Raw genomic sequence first — 23,629 nt, forward strand, 5'->3', positions numbered from 1 at the left:
CCAGCCGGGTTTTAAAATCCATACGTGATCAATATGCCCCCGGCTCCCCGACCTCCACCCCCAGATCCCATTTGGAAATACATACTGCATGCATACAGTATACAGGCAGAAGTATCGTATTGACTGGCCATATTAGGATGCACCCTATTGACTTACCCTAACAAGGTTACTTTGGATGTGGGTGGACACTTGGAAACAGAGAGTTGGTGCATATAGAACAGTATTAAAAACCTTTGACACTGCTTCCAATCACCTCAAAAGAACCATTTCCAAGTAGTGTTGATTTTGACAGCACATTTTTATTCAGTTTTAGTCATAGTCTTTTGAATAAAATTCCATTTAGTTTTAGTCATATTTTAGTCATCTGAAATGTTTTACTGTTAGTCTAGTTTTAGTCGACTAAATATCATAAGATTATAGTCGACTAAATCTACAGTTGATTTAGTCGACTAACATGTATTTTTGACGGTGCCTTGATGGCGTCGTAATGGCAGATTTTTACACGTGGTTGCATGCTGAAAATAGCAGATCTACAAGCTCACAATGTGTCGCGCTGCAACGTGTTGTGAGCTTATAGATCTGCTATTTTCAGAACGCAACACCCGAGCGCAACCAAACATAAAATGACTTGTCTTAGTTCTAATGGATCTCTTCTCCACTAGTCCCTCCCTAGTCTAGTTTTTATTTGTTGACGAAATTGTCAACATATGTAGTCTTAGTTTTAGTCATTATAGCTTAGTTTCTTATTTAGTTTTTATGTAGTTTTTGTCAGTGAAAAAAGGTAGTCAACGAACATTTTTCGTCATAGTTTTAGTCATTAAATCAACACTGTTTCCAAACCAGGATTATCCAACATTTGGAAATGTTCACGTGTCCTGACAAGATGACACCTTAGAATATTAAGGTGGCAGTTTTGTTGAAATGGAAACCTTTATTCACAAATGATGAGTTGTTTGTAGCCTAGTTCAAAGACGTTGCGTTAGCTTTAGCATGAACTGCACCCTGTTACTCCGCCAGTGTTTCTATTTTGAAGATACTTTTTCTTTGGTTGAAAATCACAATGGGTTGCCATGACAGGCTTTTTTCTTTTCTTTTTCTTTTTTTGTTGCTAATGGCTGTGGTTATGTCCACAGGGAGCTCTGCTGTACTCTGGCCAGTTTCAGTTTCTCATTCTTCTCCCAGTTAAAAACACAAACCCCAATGGTGTTTTCACAAAATGGTACAGGTGCAGTATGCTTACATTAGCAATTATGCTGCAAGACAAAAATAAAAGCTCTCTAAAGATGAGAAAATGAATAGTCACTGTTTAAATTCAATTCTTATCAATGGCTTTGGTAAGAGAAGATCCAATATGGTTTCGTTTTGACATCTTTGCGGCTGACAAATTTGGATGTTCATTGTGATTTCATTTAACCTCTTAAGGTTTTGTGTCAGGGACCCTCAGAAGCAAAGATTTGAGTTAAAAATATTCGCTTTAAAAATATATATATATTCAAAGATATGCACACATTTTCAGGATTTTTCTAAAATAGCAGATCTACAAGCTCATAGCGCGGCACTCGCCCCCCCCCCCCCCCCCTCCCAGAATATGGATGCTGGGATTCAAGTGGTTAAGAGCATTGGTTCTCAAAATGGGGTCAGGGGACCCCCAGGGGTCCTTGGGGGGGTTCCCCAGCAAAAGTAGTTAATGTACAGTAGTATCACAATCATTTTAACCACTTTAACCTTTTGTACTTTGGCTATTCAAAAATAGCAGATCTACAAGCTCATAGTAGTGTGGCACCGAGTGCCGCGCTATGATCTTGTATATATGAGCTTGAATATACATGAACATTTGTAACTCAACTCTTTGCTTCTGGGCTGGGGTCCCTGGAACAAAATATTTTGAGATGGGGGTCCACGGCCAAATACATATAATTTTGGGGGTCCTTGACATGAAAATGTTGGAGAACCACTGGTTAAGAGGATTCCAAAGCGGAGTCCTGCCATTTATACCCCTAAGACGTCATTCCTTTTCAAAGGCCCAAGAGGCAGCTCTGTAAAAAGACACGCTCAGTTTTTTATTGATCAGTACAAGGTGAACAGGAAATTCTCTGAGGTGTTTATGAGGGCCAGTTACATGTTATGTGGATGCTTAGACTGGCAGTATTGGACACAGACAGTCCACTGAGCTCTGTATTCACTGACGCTGTGTAGTTCACCAATTACTCAAAATCAATCTGCATTTTTTTTACTCAAATTGAATAATAATAATAATAATAATAATAATTATTATTATTATTATTATTATTATTATTATTATTATTATTACATGTTTTAGTACTGAGTTCATATTAGCCTATATGTGTAGGCATTGTGATCAGGTTTCGTATGATGTGAATAGAAAATAGCAGATCTACAAGCTCATGAGCTTGTAGATCTGCTATTTTCAAAAGATTTGTAGACATATTGAACTTGTGAAATGGGACATTCTGCATAATGAGTACTTTTACTTTAGGTACTTTAAGTATACTTTGATGCCAATACTTTCGTACTTTTACTCGAGTAAATTGTAAATACCAGACTTTTACTTGTAACTGAGTATTTCTAGATTGTGGAAACAATTGAGTAGGCCTACCTTTTCCACCACTGCATGGGAAGCATTGTTTGTGATGACGTTGGGGAGGACGGATTCTCCCAGAGACACATAGGGCAAGAATGTAATGTAATTGTGAATCACAGGCAGTACTTTACACGGGCTACAACACACCGCCCCCTTCAATGTCGTAGGACTCCAGCGACTCCGCTACAGCAACGCCCAAAACCCAGATAGAGGGAGGGAGGGAATGAGTGGAGAGAACGAGAGAGAGAGAGAGCGTGTATGTGTGTAGTGTAAAAGCCTACCCGGGGAGAGAGAGAGAGTAGATAGGGAGAGAGAAGTTTGTAGGAAAAAAATAAAATATTATATTTAGGTGGTGATCATCATAAAAAGGGGAAGAAAAACTGGGAGCTTAATTATTATTTTTGGTCGGGAAAAAAAGAAGACAACGAAATAGTTTCGGAGTATTATTATTAGGAAAGGCAAACATAAAGGGAGATCGCGGCGATATTATTCAAATATACATTGATCTGATCTGATGATCATGACGGCAGCTGTCGATATGAAACCGACATTAACGATCATAAAGGCTGAAAGGATGGACGGTGAGTAAGATAACTTATTGTATGGGGGGGTGATCGTTTTTTTCGCGAGTCTATTATAGCGCTCACTCATCATTAGGCTACTTTGTATCCAATATGAAGCGTATTGGATACAAAGTGACAAACATGAATCCAATACGAAGCTATCGCTTCGTATTGGATACAAAGTGATGATGAGTGAGTCTGTATGTCTGTCTGGCTGGCAGCTTCATGTTTGCTCTCTTATCCACTTACAGACACTAGACAGCGTGAAATCCTACTGTATTTTGCCGGTTGTAGTGATCATGATAATAACCTACAGGTTCCTCCCTTTTAATTAGAACTGGAACGGGACAAAACGTCCTGGCATTAACAGTTAGTTGTGGACAGCATGCATGACACTTGAGAGTGAGACCAAATACAATGTATGCATGTATGTATGTATGTATGCACCGGGAGAGAGACTCTCTGGCTGCAGTCATGGATTGAGACTACAGCCTGCTATATGCTGCTTGATTGTTATTATTATTCAAATATTTGTATATCAAAAAGTTATACACACACACACACATACAAAACAGCTGCAAAACACCACAGACACTAGTACTCAATACAAGATGAATACACATACAATCCAATTAGCCTACTGATTGACCAAAAATGAAAATAAATGCTGGATGCTGCTTTATTATCAAACACTGAAGCAATTGTTTACCATTTAGACTAGAATCCATTGCAATCTTAGCATGATCAGTTATTTATTTATCTTGTGATGTGGTTGACATCAGCTGGTTGAATGAAAAGTTTCACAATGCATCGCTGTTCCAACTATTAAACTACTATAACACATAGCCTGTAGCTGAAACATGTGACATTTACAAGTTGGAACTATATTGTCCCCTTGTGAGACCAAAACATGATCTATTCTAAAAACAGTTGTCTTCATTGAAGGAGGGAACAGTCAGTCAGTGTCTTTCAGACAAGGCTATTCCAGTGCATGTTTAACGCAGTCTTAGATTATAACTGTTATCATGCAAATGATTAATCATGACGAAAGTTTTTGTATATGGCAGCGTGATTGTGAGGTATGTGCTTGTGTGTGGACCCCCCCCCCCCCCTTGTCATATGGCATTGCTCACTGTGTGGGGGCTCCCTATCGCTCTGTCAGATCTGTCAGATCTGTAAGCACCCATCTCTGTCCCGGTGCAGCAGTGAGTCTGTCTACAGCAGCAGCACCGTGTTTGGGGAGTCAGGGCACTCTGCCCAGCCGGCATGGGAGACTGGCACTGATGCCTAGTCATCATCCCTCCCTCCCTCCCTCCCTCTCTCTTTCTGTTTTCCACCCCCCCACCCCCCCTCCCCCCCTCCTCCTGAGAGTGGTTTATGCCGAGTTTCCACAGGCTGAGGTGATGAATCTGCAGACTTGAGGCTTGCCTCTCTGACCCCTGCTAACTGGAAGAGCTTGGTTAGCTGTTAGGTACCGTAGTTCAGGAACTGCTTCTTATGTTGCCCGCTTTTTAAAAATCACCTCCCTTTCCTTGACCCCCTCTTCAGAATTCACTTGATTTTTTAAAATATATATCATGTTTGCTATACCTATTTAGTACACTTATTGAATTGACCATAGTGCATGGCTATTTTATGGGACTGCAGCTTGGGCAAATGTTGAACCAGCTGTATAAGGTAGCAAGGCGCTTGCACGTCATGGAAATACGATGCGTGCTTTACACGCTGACCCCGCGATGCGGACTAACGCAGAGGTTGAGTGTGACTCACCAGTTTTTACAGCCCATTCTGGTCGTAGATACGGTACCTGCTGAAGACATGCACACATGCACAAGCACAAACGCAAACTTGTATAAAAGGGGGCGGGGGGGGGGGGGGGGGGGGGTAAAAAAGTGCTGACAGCTGCAGTGGAGTTGCCAAAGCGTAGCATGTCTTGCAAAACCATTTCGCAACACTAGCTCCCGCACACCCTGCCTGCGCCGTGTGTTTGTGGGTCAAGCTGAGGCTGTCGAAGGACCGACACACACACACACACACACACACACACACACACACACACACACACACACACACACACACACACACACACACACACACACACACACACACACACACACACACACACACACACACACACACACACACATATACACACAGAGAGAGAGAGTTGTATTTGCTTGTTTCTGCTTCCCCACTTTACAAGAGAAGTGTCCCACTGATGATGAACTAGCTGCTATTGTATTGCTTTTTATCCACACAACGCACAACAATGACATTATTTTGTATTCCAGTCATCTGAGACGTGAGCCAAGTTGGATTCTTCTTTGTTTTCTGTCTGTCGCTGAAACAGTTAATCACTCCATTCAAAGCCAGAATGCATTTGAACATGATGTCGTCAAGTCAGTTGTGAAAGTAGCTTGCAGCTATCCCAGTGGACAAGGCTACTCTGGTTCCAACTGGCATAGGGTTTTGCCAATGTGAAAAGTATAGATGATGATGATGCTTCTGGTATTTGGCATGCCCCCATCCACACATGGACACATGGACGCACGCACACACACATTCTGCCTCTGTTCTCCCCCCCCCCCCCCCCCCCCACACACACACACACACACACAGACACAGACACAGACACACATGCATGACATGACCACACACACACACACACACACACACACACACACACACACACACACACACACACACACACACACACACACACACACACACACACACACACACACAGACACACATGCATGACATGACCACACACACACACACACACACACACACACACACACACACACACACACACACACACACACACACACACACACACACACACACACACACACACACACACACACACACACACACACACACACACACACACACACACACATGACCACCAACAACAACAGCAGAAAGAGGCTCAAGTGGTTTGAAGACCAATCTCATTGTGTTGTTTGTTTTCCCTTTTGTGAGGGAAGTTACAGCTGCATGCAGTGTCAGTTTACCGAAGGTCTCTTGTCCTGAGGTTAATTCTATTTTTAACCACTTAAGCCTGTTTTATACTTAGTCACACAGCGAAAATAGCTGATCTACAAGCACACAACGTTTGAAGATTTGAATAGGGATGCCCTGTTTGAAACTGGTTATTAAAGTTATACTGTACACAGCATCAGCATGAGAGGTGCACCAACCAAGCACAGTTTGCCTTACGGTAGCCATCCAGCTCTCTACGTGCCGTAGGTTTTGGTAATATTTCAATACAACAAGGACCACGAGAAGCTTATTATTCAAAGTATCATGTAGCCATAACAAGGCTGTGAGCTCAAAGGAGAGAGAGGAGCTGCTACACAGATAAGAAGGAGAGATGGCTTCTCAAGATGGAAGGTGTTGGATTGCTGAACACGACGGTAGCTGGATTCCAGTTGAAAACTGCAGTCCATGTTTGTTGTTTTCCCCCACTCTTTTCTGTGTAACCGACTTGAGTAGCGCCTCATACAGTATCAGGGTTTATTGAACATTGGCATTTACATGTTTGGTTACCTAAAGCAATTGCCCAAACGATTCTAATTATGTGCTATTAGTAATTTTTTACAGTATAAGTCCTTGTCTGTTGTTGAAGTGTCTCAGTGAGTTGTCTCTCCTTTAAGTTCTCTGTTTGTCAGGCCCTGAAGGTCAGGGATGAGTGACTGACAGGAATGTCTGTGAGCGTGCCCTGCTGAGATGGATGGACGGATTGAAAGAGGGAGGGAATGAGGGAGAGAGGGAGGGGGGGGGCGAGGAGGAGCCTCACTTTTTTATATCTGATTGTCTGCTTGTCATAACTGGCAATGCCTCGTGTTGCTATACCCTTATATGGGATATTTTTACGACCTGTGCCACCCGCACATGTTCACACACATATAGGCTGTAGCATGCACTGCTATCCTACACATAGGATTCTGGAAAAATTGGTTTTACGCTGTTCTGAAATCTGTGGCGTTCATTTAACTTCCAGCTGTAAAAGTGGATTCCGTAAGGTATTAGGTCTCTCAGAAGTTACATTAACACTACAGATTGTGCATGTGTATTTGGAGGTGAGGTGTACTTTTTCCTTCAGGGCATAGGGTTTTTACATAAGCTTGTTGCTGTGGCTTTGTCGGTGTCAGCAGTCCTTCAGTAACGCTGTGTAATATATGCCAGTGTTTGAGCGCAGGAGAGGCATCGCTTCCCTGGCTGCCTGGCAGCTGTGCAAACAGCGTTTGGGCGATCCAGCCCTTACCTCCTTGATGTGGCTTGTCGATCCGTCTGGGGCCGAACGGTGCAAACAGGTTCGTTTTTCATCCGATCCATACCGCATCAGTCTGGTTCGCCAGATCAAAAACCCTGTCGGTAAGTGCAGTGTTTTAGTGCCTTTTGCCCGTATGTCATTAGGCAAGTTGTTTGACTAGGGCCATGCCTACAACATGCCAGGCTGTGGTCGCGGTCCCGGTGTCGGGCAACGGGGGGCCGTGTCCTGAATGTGCCTCATACATTCCACTTCTTGCAGCGGCCATATAGCCGAGGCTAGTCAAGTGGATGCCTGTCTGTGTCCACAATGAACTTGTCTGTCTTCTTTTCTCGCATGGCTTGATGATGTCACTCTTTAACATGAAATACCCCCCCCCCCCCCCAGCCCCCCCAAGCCATTCAGTCAGGCTTTCTTTCATTCATTTTTTATTTCCCTTCATTCACCCCCCCCTGTCTGAAACGCCATCCCATATAAACAGAAAACCATTATGGTGCGTGGTTTGTATCAGGATGCCTGTATTGTGACTACACGCCTTAATTTTGCCTTGTAAAGCTTAGTCATAAAACGAGGCGTGTTAGCGTCAGATACATCAGTCCGCTAAATGGCAAGCATATGGAGAGAGGCAGAGGTGGGGGTAGAGAGAGAGAAAGAGAGAGAGAGAGAGAGAGAGAGAGAGAGAGAGAGAGAGAGAGAGAGAGAGAGAGAGAGAGCATTCCAAGGTGTGGCCCATATGATGGTGCTGAAAAGCCCTCAACATTATGTTTTCCTTTCATCTGTCTCAGAACGTCTTGGTGATAGGAAGGTTATTTTGTTATTGTGTTATTTTTATTATTGTAATTATTCTCTCATTCACCACCATTCCCCAGAAAGATGGCAACCCAAACAAAGGAAAAACAGGCTCCAGGGCTGGTAGAACAAAGACGTACCAAGCATGAGATTTTCTATTTTTTTCCTTTTCTTTTTTAATTTTTCACATGCTCTTTGTAACTCTGTCACCCACCCACCCCATTCCTCTTCCTCCTACTCCCTTCTTTTCCCTTTCTTCCTCAGTTTTCCCACTTGTCTCCAACTTTCCTGCTGGCCACATTGAGCTCTTCTCACGTCACCTGCGTCCTTGATGTGGCGTCTCTCTCTGGTGTGTGTGTGTGTGTGTGTGTGCCCCCTGCCTCATCCCTCAGCCCGTCGTCGCGTGTAATCATTGAGTCACAGAACCAGGCGCCTGCCTGCCACGCCACACGCCTGGCTGACTGACTGCCTGCCCGAATGACTGTTCGGCTGGTTTCTGCCGCCACATGCCTCCCTCCTCCCCACTATTACTCCACATTAATCCATTTAGGCCGGTAAAGAATCGGTGTAATTTTTAGATTTCATTGGCTATTCAAAAATAGCAGATCTACAAGCTCGCTTGTAGATCTGCTATTTCTTGAAAACTCTAACATTTGTGACTCAAATCTTTGCTTCTGGGGATTCTACAAATGTCTTCTAAATCCTAACAGTTTCCTGAAAAACCTGTGTTGCTATAATATCAGTGCTCAAACTTTTGCATGTCAACGACTACCCAAAATGATATGTATTTGGCCGCCAACCCCAGGGACCCCCAGAAGCAAAGATTTGAGTTACAAATGTTCCCTTTAAAAAAAATATATATATATATATATTAAAATATTTGCACAAATGGTCAAACATCAGAACACTCTGTGCTATGAGCTTGTATATCTGCTATTTTTGAATAGCCCAAAGTATAAAATATGGATAAAATGGTTACACAGATGTGTTCCCGGTTTGAATGGGTGAGTCTTGACTAGGAACCCTGGGGGGTTATGCCGCCCCAAAATGGCTCCACGCACCTCAACATTTCTCCAATGAGTTTTACATCTATTTTGGTCCCCTTTGCTCTGTTGCTATACTGTTTCACATTTGGGAGCTGCGTTTTCCTCTATGTAACGGAAACTCTTAACTAGCTTAGAAACGTTGCCTGCTTTAAGAATCAGTTTTGGTCTCAGCACTGATGTTCAGCTGCCCAGAACAAGGCCGGGGTTGGTCACTTTGTTCAGTGCTGCATGGCCCAGATTTCTTCCCTGTTTTTTTGGTATGGATCTGTTGCAGACCACCTGGTTTTAGACTCAGCATAACATGGCGAGCTGCTTTTGTAATCAGGCATATGGATGATCCATGAGCCACAGACTTATGTATGGCGACCCCACTGCATCCAAATCGCATTAAGACAGCAGACCTGCCAGTCAAAGCCAGACGACAATAAGGAAGAATGCCTTTGTTGATGAGTGGGAGGTGGGCTTTACGATGTAAGGCGCGAGTCAGTGGCGGCTCTCATGGCGAGCCAGGACTTCTGTGACGCACAGTCAAATGGGAGGCACATGTTTTCTAGCTTCCATAGAAGAGGCCGAGGGATGACACTCGTAGTTAGCTAGCCTTGAAAATAATTTCTGTGCCTCCATAAATGCTTTTTTATGAATGAACTGAAATGACTCCCTGGCTCTGACAAATCATACAGTCTACTTTAAAAAAAAACTTGAACTATGCCTTTAAGGCTGCCACTGGAGCTAGAACTAAGGGAAAGGTAACATCTGGATTCTTTAACTTTGCCTACCTGGCCTTTTTTGGCCTCACCGATATCTGCATATGTGTGACGTAAATAAGTGGCTGACTCCTATATTTTCTCCAGGCATCTACAGTAGACACCAGGGCCAGCAGCTAATGAGAACGTGACTTTTTAACACCATTCCCTTCCACAAACACTACAGTGCTGATGGGATGTGTTCATCTGTCTCTGTCTAATAAATGTCCATTAGACAGGCCCTTGTTTGGAGTTGTCTCAGACCTGTGTTTGTTTTATGAGCGCACACAAGGCAAGAATGACAAATGGTTAGTAAATGAGCAGGAATTTCTCAAGATATACTAATTGTTAACGTCATGAACAGTCACAAGTTAAATTGAGTTCCGTGTTCTCCCCTGAAGTCCACTCATTCTTTGATGGCGTGAGTCATAGCCAGTCAACCGTTTGCCCTGTGTGTGTGTGTGTGTGTGTGTGTTGTGTGTGTGTGTGCAAGTGTCTGTGTGTGGGAGAGAGAGAGAGAGAGAGAGAGAGAGTGGTCAGGGTAGAGAGAGTGTGTCTTGAAACGTGTGTTTGAGTGAGAGCACACATGCATAAGTGTGTGAACATATACAGTATTTGTGTGCGTACGCACTTGTTTGTGAAATCACCTCCATCTCTCATTGCAAAATAGCCGAGTTGTGTTTTTCCACGCTTCTTATCGATCCGACTCTACATCTTTTCAATCAGCGCGTTCAACCAAAGCTGAAAGGTTTGCTCGTGGTTGAGGAAGAAAACAAATCTAACGTGCATATTATGAGATTGAGATGAAAAGGCGGAGAGAGAAAGAGAGCGAGAGAGAGAGAGAGATAAGCCAGAGGTTTGATGTTTCCATCAGCCATGTTGGAGCCTACAAGCGGTCGGAGTACACTTGAGCTTAAAATAGAACCATAATTCATCTTCTTGAGCTGAAACCATTTCGCCACTCAGGCCACAAGTCATTTTTGGTCACATTATAAGGAACACAAGAAAGCTGTGAGAAGCACATTAGCGATTGTAAAACAGAGGAGGAATGTGAGGCACGCAACATGAAAACAGTGTGGTCTTGAGGGAATTTATTTATCGAGTATCCATCTGTCGCCCATAGCTCGCCTTCAAACAAGCAGTGAGCATTTAGCCCTATGATGTATAATTGGAACCAGGGCCTTCAGGACCTAGCCTGAGTACATGCTATGCTAATATGTGCAGTATCACAAAAAAAACAGCAACATGAATGAATATCCCATGGACATGGCGTGAGTCTGTCCGTATTCCATCTCCCTGCATAATTCACACTTGTTTTAACCGGAACTCATGGTTGTGGAATGTTGCAGTTTGGACTGAAAAATGGGGGCCAGGCACCGTGTTTTGTGGAAAAAATGCAACGGGGAGAGTAAACTGTTTGTCAGATACGTTGTGTGTTTGGATTAACACCTAAACAGTTTCCTCAGAGCATCCCCAATCTGTTTACAACAGGGATGGAGACTGAGCAGGGTCCAGCACACACACACAGCTAAGTTAGCACCACCTGCACTGTCTGACAAAGTGCGCTTGCCTCCAAGTCGACCCCCTTCCTGTGACGACAGTGTTAGGTTCTATTTGTGGATTGTTACAGGAACTGTGATGTGATGCAACATTAAGAATCTTTATTTAATGTACGTTGTTTGAGCCTGCTTTTTTCCATGTTCCTTGCTTGTCTAATTTGTCTGCACAGTTGAACGTGAATATATAGAACACACAAATTAAGTAATTTAGGCCTATAACATTTTTTTGAAAGTGTTGATGATTTAATTGGCCTATACTGTGTATGGATAATAATGGTATATTACGAACGTGCTATCCATTGTTCTTTAATGTTTATGTAAAATCACTGATTTGTTCAGATCAAATTTGACCATTGCTGTTAACGGAAGGCTTTGGTAAGGTGCTTGCTGCATTAAAAGGTATTTTTCAGATGGGAAGCGATTGTAATTCATTTTCAACGAGTGGCCAACAGGCAGGAAGGGAGAGGGGGACAACAGGTGCTCGATTCACGCCGAAGTACACTTGTTTTTCTACTGTATATGACGCACAGAGAAAGAGGGCTTGAATGGCTTAGTGCCAGCAAGTTATCAGGGTAAAATGGATAGTGAGTCAGTTCACTGTGTCACTTAATGCAGCAGAAACACGAGACACACTACCTAACAACATCACTGGAAGCATGCCCCAAAATAAAGCTTTTTCCCCCTAAACCGTTTAAAATCATGGTGGTGTAGGGCATTGGTTCTCAAAGTGGGGTCCAGGGACCCCCAGGGGTCCTTGGGGGGGTTCCAGGGGGTCCCCAGCAAAATGTGTTGATATAGCATCACAATAATATGAACCTTTTATACTTGGCTATTTAAAAATAGCAGATATACAAGCTCATAGCGTGGCACCGAGTGCCGCGCTATGAGCTTGTAGATCTGCAATTTCTTTAAAGAATCGTGAAAATTTGTGCAAACCTTTTTGAATGTATATATTCTTTAAGCGAGCATTTGTAACTCAAATCTTTTGCTTCTGGGGGTCTCTGGAACAAAATATTTTTAGATGGGGGTCCGCGGCCATATACATATCATTTTGGGGGTCCTTGACGTGAAAAAGTTGAACAACTGCTGTAGGGTGGTTCAGGCAGCACAAAAAAAAGCATTTTATTTTCTCAAAGAACCTTTGCCTCTCATTTGTGTCACTTCTCTCGAAGGGAGGGAATTTCCACCAAGCTTTCAGCATAAATACACAAGGCATCGTTCACCTATAGGCATGGCTGGGGATCAATTCAAACTTCACTCTAATGTCATAACAGCACCTGAGACTTTGGCGTTGTAAACAATATGAAAGAGTTAATGCACTTTCACATCATAAACTAATGTGATTTCAGAGATGGAGACAGAGGCAGGAGGAAAGGGAAAAAGGCAGCTACGGGGCATTAGTCTCACTTATTGCCTTGCTTCAGAGGCCTGCTTGGTTGTCCGTGGCGTGGTGTTGATCCTAGAGAGCCCTTTTTTTTTTTTTTCATGGCCAGAGACAGATTGTCAGCAGTAGTAGCCTAGCCTCACACAGCCTCTTACAACACCACAGGCTTGCGCTCGGAGAGGGCGGCCAGAAGACAGCGGTTATGGAAACCCTAAGAATAGACGCAGCGCTCCAACAGCGTTTGCTACAAGGAGAGAGATGGTGGGATATCCCCGGCCTGCACCTTGAACCGTCCGTCCACCCATTTAAACACACGCAGGTTTGGTTTGGATCTCTATAACCTGCTGGCTTGGGTCCTGATCTTGGCTCGGGCCTCACCCCACGGTCGGCCGGTCGGCCGGTGGTTCGGCTTGGTCCAGAACAAGCACGCCCACTGCTTCTATTCCCAGTCCTCTTGGCATTGACATGGAAATCCAAACAGCCCCAGCCTTGCTGGCTGAACAAGCAAGCTCTCTCAAGACCAGACTACCACCCACCGCCCCCTCCTTCTTCTGCAAGCCCCCCCCGCGCGCCACCACTTTATCACACTGTGTTGTGCTGAATGGTCTCCCTTCATGTTGGCCAGGGTTTATGACCCTGCTCTCTCAGACTGGGGGTGGGGGGGGGGCTAAGATAGGGATCTCCATCAAAGGCTTTCTCAGATACCACCGTCACCTCTGGACGATGGGGGTCCGTCGTGGGTGGACGCAGTCTGGTTTAAAGACTTTTTAGGGGCCAATTATAACTCCCTGGCAATTAACCGATACAACACACACCTCGGTATGACCCCACTACTACCTGCAAAGCAAAAAGGGTAAAGAGATGGATCTGAACTATAACCGTAACCGCAAGTCTACCCACAACTCGCCCTCACTTCCCCGCAGGAAGCAGTAGCTTAGCCACAGGAAATGGACTCTTGAATTGATAAATATAACCCTCCCTTTACGCCGTGCTGCAGAGCGAGGGAGAGAGAAGAACCCTGCACCCGCTTTTTTCCCTGACACCTACAGTACATGCCCTGTGCCCTCCTCAATCATTACCCAAGACACACACACACACACACACACACACACACACACACACACACACACACACACACACACACACACACACACACACACACACACACACACACACACACACACACACACACACACACACACACACACACACACACACACACACAGAGAGATACACGCATGCAGAGCCTAAACTCTATTAAGAATCTATTTATAGCTGGTGGGCCTGATAGAAAGCATATTGTGTCCTGTCGGTTGGGTCTGGTTGCCTGCTCTGTGAGTACCATTGCATCATTCAGAGCAGCGAGCGGCAGCAGTAGTTCAGTCTTTATGAATGAACAGCCTCCGCCAGAGGCAGGGAGAAAGATGGCACCGATCCCACCGTGATGTCACTCCAGACACAAGGAGAGGAACAGAGAGAGAGAGAAAGAGAGAGAGAGGGGGCTCTGTGAGATCTCTCATTCATCCTTCTCTCCCTCTTTTTTTTTTCATTGTCTTTCACTCTCTTTTCCCTTTCTCTCTCATCTTCCGCTTTCTTCTCTTCTCTTTCCCTCAGTCTTTATGCACTTCCCCTCCCCTCATTCTTGCTTTCTCTCTCCCCCCCCTCCTTTCCCTTTCTCCCTGGCTCCCTTGTCCTGTGATGGGCTCACATTACAACCCGATGACTCACCACACACACACACACACACACACACACACACACACACACACACACACACACACACACACACACACACACACACACACACACACACACACACACACACACACACACACACACACACACACAGACAGAGTGTATACAGTCGATCACCCCTCACCCAACCTACACACTTCCCTTGCTCCCTTACCCAGCCCAGCCCTGCTCTGCTCTTCCCCATCCCATCCCATCCCATCCCTGCCTAACCAAGCCCTACCGTTCCTACGGGCCTCCTCCTGTCTCCCCATCCGCGCAAAAAAAATTCCCAATTTCACGCCCTCGCACTGGAGCTCAGGCGAAGACGGCTGCTAATTTGGTTCATCTGTGTGTATGTGTGTGTTTGAGCGTTCCGTGTGTCATTTTAACGACCCCCCCCCTGGCCCCCCGGTCTGCCCAAGGTGCAGAGCAGAAGTGTTTGTCAGAGGAAGGTGATGGTGGATGGGGGGGTTCAGACTGAGAGTCTCTCAGACCTCCCAGGGGAAGGATATCATTGTCGCACTCAGCATAACTGCTTCTGTCCATTACTTCCACCATGACACACAGAGAGGGGAGTGGCTGATCAATAGCTTTTACTGTATGTGTATGCCAAGCATCATCAGTCTCATCAATGGCTCTTAGATTATATTATATTTGATTGATCTCACTATGCATCATGAGCAGAGGTCGGTATCTTTTCCTATTGTGCACTTCACAATTCTTTTTTACATCTGAGCCTTGTTATTGAAATGTGAAAGTCCTAATCTCGCTTTTAACACTCACTTCCGACTGTCTGTGAACTAAATGGATGTGCCTCATGTTGTGGATAGACTGTCGGGGGGGTGAAGCGCAGACGGTGATGGCTCGCGGATGCTTTAGTGCGCAGTGAGGCCGACCACTGCTGTAGCTAATGGGACTCGCAGGCATTGAAATCCTAGCAGGACTTCATCATTTACTAGAGATTGTCTCGATTCAAGCGATCCTCTCAGGCTAATGGAGGCACACTGTACATTAGCTCTCTCACAGCTTTCTTTTCATAATGACCACTCTATGGAAAAACCTGACTATCCCCGTGCACTGCAACCTATATAACCATTAGGCCTGTGGGTTCCCTGTGATGATTTGTCATAGTGTTGCGTGGTAGTGTCACGCACTTCATGTGTTAATGGTTTGCATGGAATGTTTAAGAAACTGAAACAGTCCTGTCATCTAATACAACAAAACCAGGGATATATTCTATAGTCTACCTCTTCAAAAAATATAAACTGTTACATGTTTTGACCTTTTTATGTGCATATTGAACAAAATGAAATTACAATTCATATAACTAGTTTGTTTTTACAAAAGAGTTTTCTCACAGTGTTTTACAGGGCAAACAAGAAGGACACAAACGGTTTAAATAACATTATTTTAAAAACAAATACTGCAACCAAAAAACAAGTCACAAATTCAAAAGATAAGTCACAGTAAAAGGGCATGCAGCCATGCATCGCTCCTTGTTGGTGTGCCTTATGCTGGCTCTCAGGCCGTGGGGTATTAGGCGTCTTTGATGGAGGATTTAGCGCTAAAGCAGCTTCAAGACTGTGTGGGCAAGGCGCAGGCCGTGGCAGGGCTGATGAAAGAGACAGTACGGGAGGGGCTCAAACGGTTCGAAAGTGCAGACAAACTCCACCCAATCCATCTCAAATAAACCGGCGCACTTTGCCTTTTTACCTTGACATCAAAGCCCAGACTCTCTGAGCCTGGCCCCATCTCAGTTTGCAACCGTTTGCAACACTTAAGTTTTGCAGTATTGACTTTGAGTGCTGCTTAACGGGCTGTACAGACAGAGAGCTAACAGCAGAGTAACGGTCCAGACAGCCACTGTTCAAGAGAGCGAGATGTACACAAAGGAAGCCTGCTGTTGTAGTTTTAGTTTTCATTATGAAAGTAGTTTATACTATGTTCAGGATACTGTGTTAACGATAGATTGAGAGTGTGTGTGAAACCGTAAGATGTTGCATATTACTCACTTACTCAGTGCTTCTCTCTCTGCCTTGGTTTTGGTACAGTGTGGAGTGGACCAGTGGTTGATAAAGTACTCAAATGTTTTACTTAAGTAAAAGTATCAATACTGCCATGTAGAAGTACTCTGTTACAAGTAAAAGTCCGGAATTCAAAATTTACTTGAGGAAAAGGACAAAAGTATTGGTATCAAAATGTACTTAAAGTACCAAAAGTAAAACCACTAAAATGTTTGAAAATAGCAGATCTACAAGCTCACAACGCGTCGTGATGCTACACGTTGTGAGCTTGTAGATCGGCTATTTTAAAATGGCCTAGGTATAAAATATGGCTAAAGTGGTTAATGTATGTTTTATAATGTAATAATTTATATCTGCAAAGTAACTAGTAACTCAAGTTTTCAAATAATTGTAGTGGAGTAAAAGTACAATAATTGCCTCTGAGATGTAGTGGAGTAGAAGTAAAAGTATAGACAACCGGAAATACTCCAGTAAAGTAAAAGGACCTCAAAATTGTACTTAAGTACAGTACTTGAGTAAATGTACTTTGTTACTTTACACCACTGGTGTGGACAGCTTATCAGTGATTGAAATTTAAAAAGGACAGATGCCCCCCTACCTTTTTAAAATGTAAAGTCTGTGACATAACAGATATCTGGTAATGTACCATTAGCAACACATTTCCATACAATCAAGATGCTCATGAAAAGACATGGGATGGAAGAGGGTGAAAAGAGGGAAGAGCAAGGGAGAGACTGTGTTAGGGGGAAGAGGGAGATGCTGTTATATAGGCCTAATCAAATCACATAGGGAGAAGCTAAAGTATTTTCCTCTTTTTCAGACTCTGTTTAATGAGGCTCTGGAGCAGTTTCCATCAGTGAGAGAGAGGGAGAGGGAGAGAGAGAGAGAGAGAGAGAGAGAGAGACATTGAGAGGCCTAATTTTGTAGTCAGCTAGACATGGGTTTACATGGCGAACGAAGGATAGCTGCTGTGCATTCCAGACGGGGTCGAGACGCCGCAGAGCAGTGGAAATGGCGAGGCATATGAACTGCGCGTTGCCCCCACTGCTGTGCCGCTGGCAGCTTCAAGCTGCCACAGCCACAGTGGAGATGCCAGAACATCTGGGCTTCCATGGTGAGGCTGTGTGAAGCTGTGTCACCGCCACTCAATCGGTCTGCCTCACCCACCAGACGTGCCTCTTCTGCATTTTCTATTTTTTACAGAATATATGTTTAAATTGGGTGTAAAATGTACGTTTTGTATTTAGCCCCTGCAAAAATGCAGAACATACCGTATCCCCCCTTTGTTAATCTGGACACATATAATGAATGCGGGCACATTATCATCACGTCTTCAACAGTAAAAACACAGCAAAAGCACTCCTCTTGTTTTTGTTTTTTTTTATCCCACGATTTTTGTAACCCATTTTTTCACCCAGTGCCAATTGCCTAAGCTTGTAATCCTGGTCGCTACTCTCCCTCTGCCTCCCGCTTCCTTCAATGGATGAGGAGTGAGCATGCCGCTTCTTATCACCTGACAGGGGGGAGTTTCCCTGGTAGGATGGGGAAAGCGCTCTTTGCATGTAATTATTATTTTCATGGTGTCTGTTCTTGATTAACTTGAAGCTAAGATTTTACATTTGCCGGATGCTTTAAAAAAAAATCCAAATCACCACTCGCCAAAGTCAGCCAAAACTGCGGTGATTTTGCCATGGTCTACTCAGTGAATGATACAGCGTATATAGCCTACATGCAGTTGTGGAAATAATTAAGTACATTTACTCTTCAGTACTTTTACTTCTACTCCACTACATCTCAGAGGCAAATATTGTACTTTTACTTAACTCCACTACAGTTATTTGAAAACTTTAGTTACTAGTTACTTTGTAGATTTCGATTATTATTACAAAACATACATTAACCAGTGCCACTTCAGCCCTATATGCATTTCGGCCATTTGAAAATAGCCGATCTACAAGCTCACAATGCGTCGCATCTACTTTGCAGTATTGATACTTTTAAAAAATGTGAGTATTTTTACCACCACTGCCTTATGGGGTGAGAGAGGCAGGACTTAGAGAGAACTAGGTGAGGACAGAGAATTAGCATAATGATATGACAAAGGTCATGAGTCCGAGCCTTTAAAGCTTCCACCCGCAGAGGCTGATCAGACAGGAGGAGTCACAGTGTTAATAATTATTGCTATTAACTCATTCAGTGCCTGACTTATTTCTGGCAGTTTGGCCAGAGCCAAAATTCATTGTAAAAAGAGATACAGCCTTTTTCAGTAAGAAGTTAAACAAGAAGTGAATGGAGCAGAACATTTTCAAATCATGATATCTTGGGTTCTGAAAAAAAAAAATCCCCCCCAAAAAAAATAATTAAAATTGTTTTTTTGTATTATTCTTTTTACGTCTTAGACGTCCAGTGGCATAGGGCTTATGATACAACAGATTTCTTAGACGTCGAGTGGCATCGACCCTTTCCTTTTTTGTTCTGTAAATCAGTGCTGCCACTGACACACACAGAGCCACAGATGAAAGAATGGCATTTTGTCCAGATTCCACATCATGGGCTATCTTTGTCTCTATTTATACGCCTATTTCTGAGTTTTGCGCGGAGTACTCCATTCTGTACTCTATTCTGGTAGCCAGTGGCCCAGGGAGGGGAGGGAAGAGGGGGGGGGGGGTTCCCCTCTCCCACTCCCATCCACATCTAATTAGATCAGCAAGTCATCAGGCACTGTTTAAAGCCATCAAAGAGAGCATTTGTCTCCCACTGGGTGCCCCCTGGCTGTGAGGTGGAGAACAGTGAGCCTAGTGTGTTGCGTGTGTTTGAGACCCCTCAAGACAAGCCCACCCTCAGTTATAAACGCTACCACCACCACCCACACAAACACCACCTCCACCACCACCGCTAGCCTGGGTGACATCATCACCTCATCCTTTGACCCCTGAACCCTATGTGTGACCCCGTGTTGGTTGTGGTGACAGTGGCTCCTCTGTTTAGCAGATAGGCTCTAACGTGGCAGGAGGGCTTGGTGAGGGTCACAGTGTCTCTGTTGACCAGCTGACCCCACTCTTGTTGATTGAATACCACATAGTTTGCCAGATGCAATAATACCAGAAGAAATCCTTCTATAAATTAATTATGCAAATGTCTGCGTGTGTGCGTATCTATCCTTTGCGTATCTCGAGAACCTCACATAATTATATGCCCATGTATGGGCATATACTGATGACATCAGGGATCTCCGTAATGGGCACAAAGGTGACAAGGACAGACGGTTGCAGAGATCTCCATATGGATATAAAAGAGGCGGGTACAACAGGTACCCTGACAATGGGTACAACGGGTATTGCTTTACCGGGTGGAGGGGCACGCATTCCCAACTTGCATCGTTCCCGTAGTAGACCGGTGCCCCAGCGGGTCTAGTGTATATGAGTTAATTTTTTGTCGGGTGGGCAGGCAGGCAGGCAGGCCCATTCCCCTAGAGATATGCCCAAAAATGGTCCTGGGTTCGATTCCTGCCGGGGACGCTGTGGGCACTGGGGGAGTGTCAGTGTTACTCTCCTCCGTGTCATCAGTGCCCATACCCTTGGTGGGGTTGGCGAAAAGGCCTTTCTGTGTGGAGTTTGCATGTTCTCCCCGTGTCCCATAGGGTAGGTACCCTCACAAAAAACATGCAGTAATCCTGGTCTCTATACTGCCTCCCCCTGGTCAGCCGGGGAGCCTGATGGAGGGGGAAAGGAACTGGTTGGAATAACGTGTTCCTTCCACGCACTACTTCCTACCGTGGAAACTCCCCCCTGTCAGGTGATAAGAAGCGGCCTGCTCACTCCTCATGCATTGAAGGAAGCATGAGCTCAGTTCAGGGCTCTCCCCAGGCTGGCAGAGGGAGAGTAGCGCCCATGATTACAAGCTTAGGCAATTGGCACTGGGTGAAAAATGGGTTACAAAATCGTGGGATAAAAAAAAATATGGGAGGTGGATGGAGGGAGAGAGATTGAGCCCATTCCACCCACACAATAATCCGGCTGATGGCAGGTACCTGGAACCTGAACACTCTGAATGATGTAACCAAAAGTAACGTATTGTCAGGCTGTCAGCACAATAACACCAGCAACGGCGGGAAAGCTAATAACGCATTTTAAAGTGCTGCTTTTTCTGCGTGCGTGCGTGCATGTATTATCGTTTTTTCAGGCTGCACAGGCAATTGAGGCTGTAGTTGGCTTGGCGGTTGGTTGTCTGACCGGGTATAAAAAAGACAGTGTACGTAATCAGTGTATTTGAGACAGCTGCCGTTTTAGATTGAATCCAATATCGAGACGGCGTCCGTCTAGACGGAACGTAATTGTTGAGACAAGTTGTTGATCACGCTCAGATACAAACTGTGTGGGTTGTTTATCCGAGTCACAAAGAGCTCCCCCCCCCCCCCACCAGTGTGTTAACCGGTTGGGATGTTCTGTTGCTCTGATATGCCTTGACTATCCGTTCACACACACACACACACACACACACACTCTTTTCCTGCCTCAAATAACACAACATTCTGTCTCTTTTTTTCTCTCTGTGATGGACAGATCTGGAATGTGGAGACGTGCCTCTGCTCACTCCAGGGAGTAAAGAGATGATGTCGCAGGCCCTGAAAGCCACCTTCAGCGGCTTCACGAAAGAGCAGCAACGGCTGGGCATCCCCAAAGGTAAAAGACGGTATCTGTGGCTCGCTTAATCCATTAAGACCGGGAAAGCATGTGTCATTTTTTATTATTTATTTGGCTATTCAAAAATAGCAGATCTACAAGCTCATAGGGCGGCACTCTTGTAGATCTGCTATTTTCGAAAAATCTTGACAATGTGTGCAAATCTTTGAATATATATATATTTTTTAAAGCAAACATTTTTAACTCCAATAATTGCTTCTGGGGGTCCCTGGAACAATATATTTTGAGATGGGGGTCCGCGGCCAAATACATATAATTTTGGGGGTCCTTGACACGAAAATGTTTCAGCACCACTGATTAACAAGTTTTTTCAAAAAACTATTTTAGAAGACATTAGTAGAATCCCCCAGAAGCAAAGATTTGAGTTACAAATGTTTGCTTTAAAAAATATATATATTCAAAGATTTGCACACATTTTCACGATAAAAAAAAAAGAAAAATCTGCTATTTTTCAATAGACCAAAGAAATCAAAAAATTACACAGATGCGATCCCGGTCTTAATGGGTTAAAGTCCCTCCCCATGTCTCTCATAGACTCCTTATTCCGTCTTTCTAAATCAAAACCCTTCCAGAACGGTACTGCTGCTCCGTCCTAACCCGAATCCTCTGCGACCACCATAGTACTTTAAAACCCTTTCTATTACTCACATAACTCAAACGTTTCTCATTACAGAAAGTAGGCTACCTTGACGCAAACTATGCAATTTGCTTCCCAGCTCAAACGTCTGGTTCACTCGATAAAGGCATCCCTTTTTGGGAGAGGATTCACCCAAAACTCAAGAGAGAGAGAGAGACTCACACAAATCTTCCAAAATAGCTTTACATTACATACATTTACGCCCTGTCTTGACTGACTGACTGACTTGAGTCTTAAGGATGCAGAGAATGCAGACGTAGAGTACTAGACAGACAGTGAAAATAATGAGTTACAGTCCCTAAATTGAGGGCTGACCGCAGAGCCACCCCGAGCTGCACGGAAATAGCAGGGCTTTGGCTATTTGTGTATGTAGTAGTGTTATATCGGAAAACCCTGTTCTTTTTTTTCAGAAGGGCTCTGCCACCCATATGTTTACATGACCCACCGCCAGCGCCATGCTTGCCTGTGATAGCATTTTATTGGTTGACATGTAAACCACATGGGGCTCTGTGAACGTGAATAAGGCACGGTAGCTGCATAGCTGAACGTCTGTTTTTCTCACAGTCATAACTAGAGCATAATGTGTGTGGTGACGAGAGTTCTAGAGAAGTTCACCTAGATTCAAACTGTTTATCAGATTGCAATTTGTGCAGGTTGTTCTTTTAGTATTACTCACACCGTGGCAAACAGATGATTGGTGATTTATACTTGGTTGTGTGTCGTGGTGTCACACACTGAAATCACCCGTAAGATGCTACACACACAGTAAAATGTTGTTGAAAGTGTTCATTTAACTCGGATAGTGTACAAATGTAACCACATGGACCCTTATCTGTGGTCAACATATGGGCATACCTAACAATAGATGCCAAAATATAAAAAATATACAATATACAAAATTATTTTTATATCAAAAGTCCCTAAAAAGCCAATCTTAATTACTTCCTGTAAATGAAAATGTGCTGCGTGATGATCAACTTTCATGAATATAAATGAATCTTGATTTTGTTCACCTGTGTGATTCCCATAGCTGCACTTTCCTTCAAACACAGCTGTCCAGACGGTGTATTACTCATTGTAAACTTAATCAGCACACTAAAATATATATCTTAAAGCATTTTAGGATAGAAATAAGCAACTTGGTAACAAACATTCTGCACCGTGGCCATCTCTCTCTCCCTTACAAACAATAACACTGCGCACCATGTGACTGAGGTTCTACCGTGCCATAGCCTGAAGGGATGGAACCTTCTGATTGGTTGCGTCATTGCACTGGATCTTTAACCACATTAACCCTGGCATCCTTATTTGGGCATCATAGGTTACAAGTTTCAGAAACCTTCCAAAAAAATCTGAAGACAAGACGGATGATGTCAGTGATCTTATGTTGTATGACTCCAATTGTTTTTAATCCAACCCCCATTGACTTCCATTATTCCAAAGTTAATAATTAAAGTAATGTGAAAAAAGTGTGGTGGTAGTGGTACTACTGGCAGTGTGCACAGGACATTTGGTGATGATATTGGTCCAGCGGTTTGTGAGATCAGCTCTGGACAACACAACCAAACA

The 23,629-nt window shown here is 44.0% G+C and overlaps 1 protein-coding gene across 3 annotated transcripts in view; it reads left to right on the plus strand.

The window, feature by feature from the left end:
* The window catches only part of ets1 (v-ets avian erythroblastosis virus E26 oncogene homolog 1), a 75,744-nt gene that overhangs the window by 30,650 nt on the left and 21,465 nt on the right, over positions 1-23,629 (plus strand). For 2 of the 3 annotated variants that reach the window (XM_080428126.1, XM_080428127.1), the window contains exons 1-2: positions 2,849-3,183; positions 21,283-21,402. In XM_080428126.1, coding sequence (XP_080284252.1) covers positions 3,117-3,183; positions 21,283-21,402 — 187 coding nt within the window. In that variant the 5' untranslated portion in view covers positions 2,849-3,116. Of the gene's footprint in view, positions 1-2,848; positions 3,184-21,282; positions 21,403-23,629 lie in introns of those variants that run through there. The other variant, XM_080428128.1, reaches the window with a different exon arrangement.

Source organism: Gymnoscopelus braueri (genome assembly GCF_963280865.1).
Source record: "Gymnoscopelus braueri genome assembly, chromosome: 5".
NCBI lineage: Eukaryota > Metazoa > Chordata > Actinopteri > Myctophiformes > Myctophidae > Gymnoscopelus > Gymnoscopelus braueri.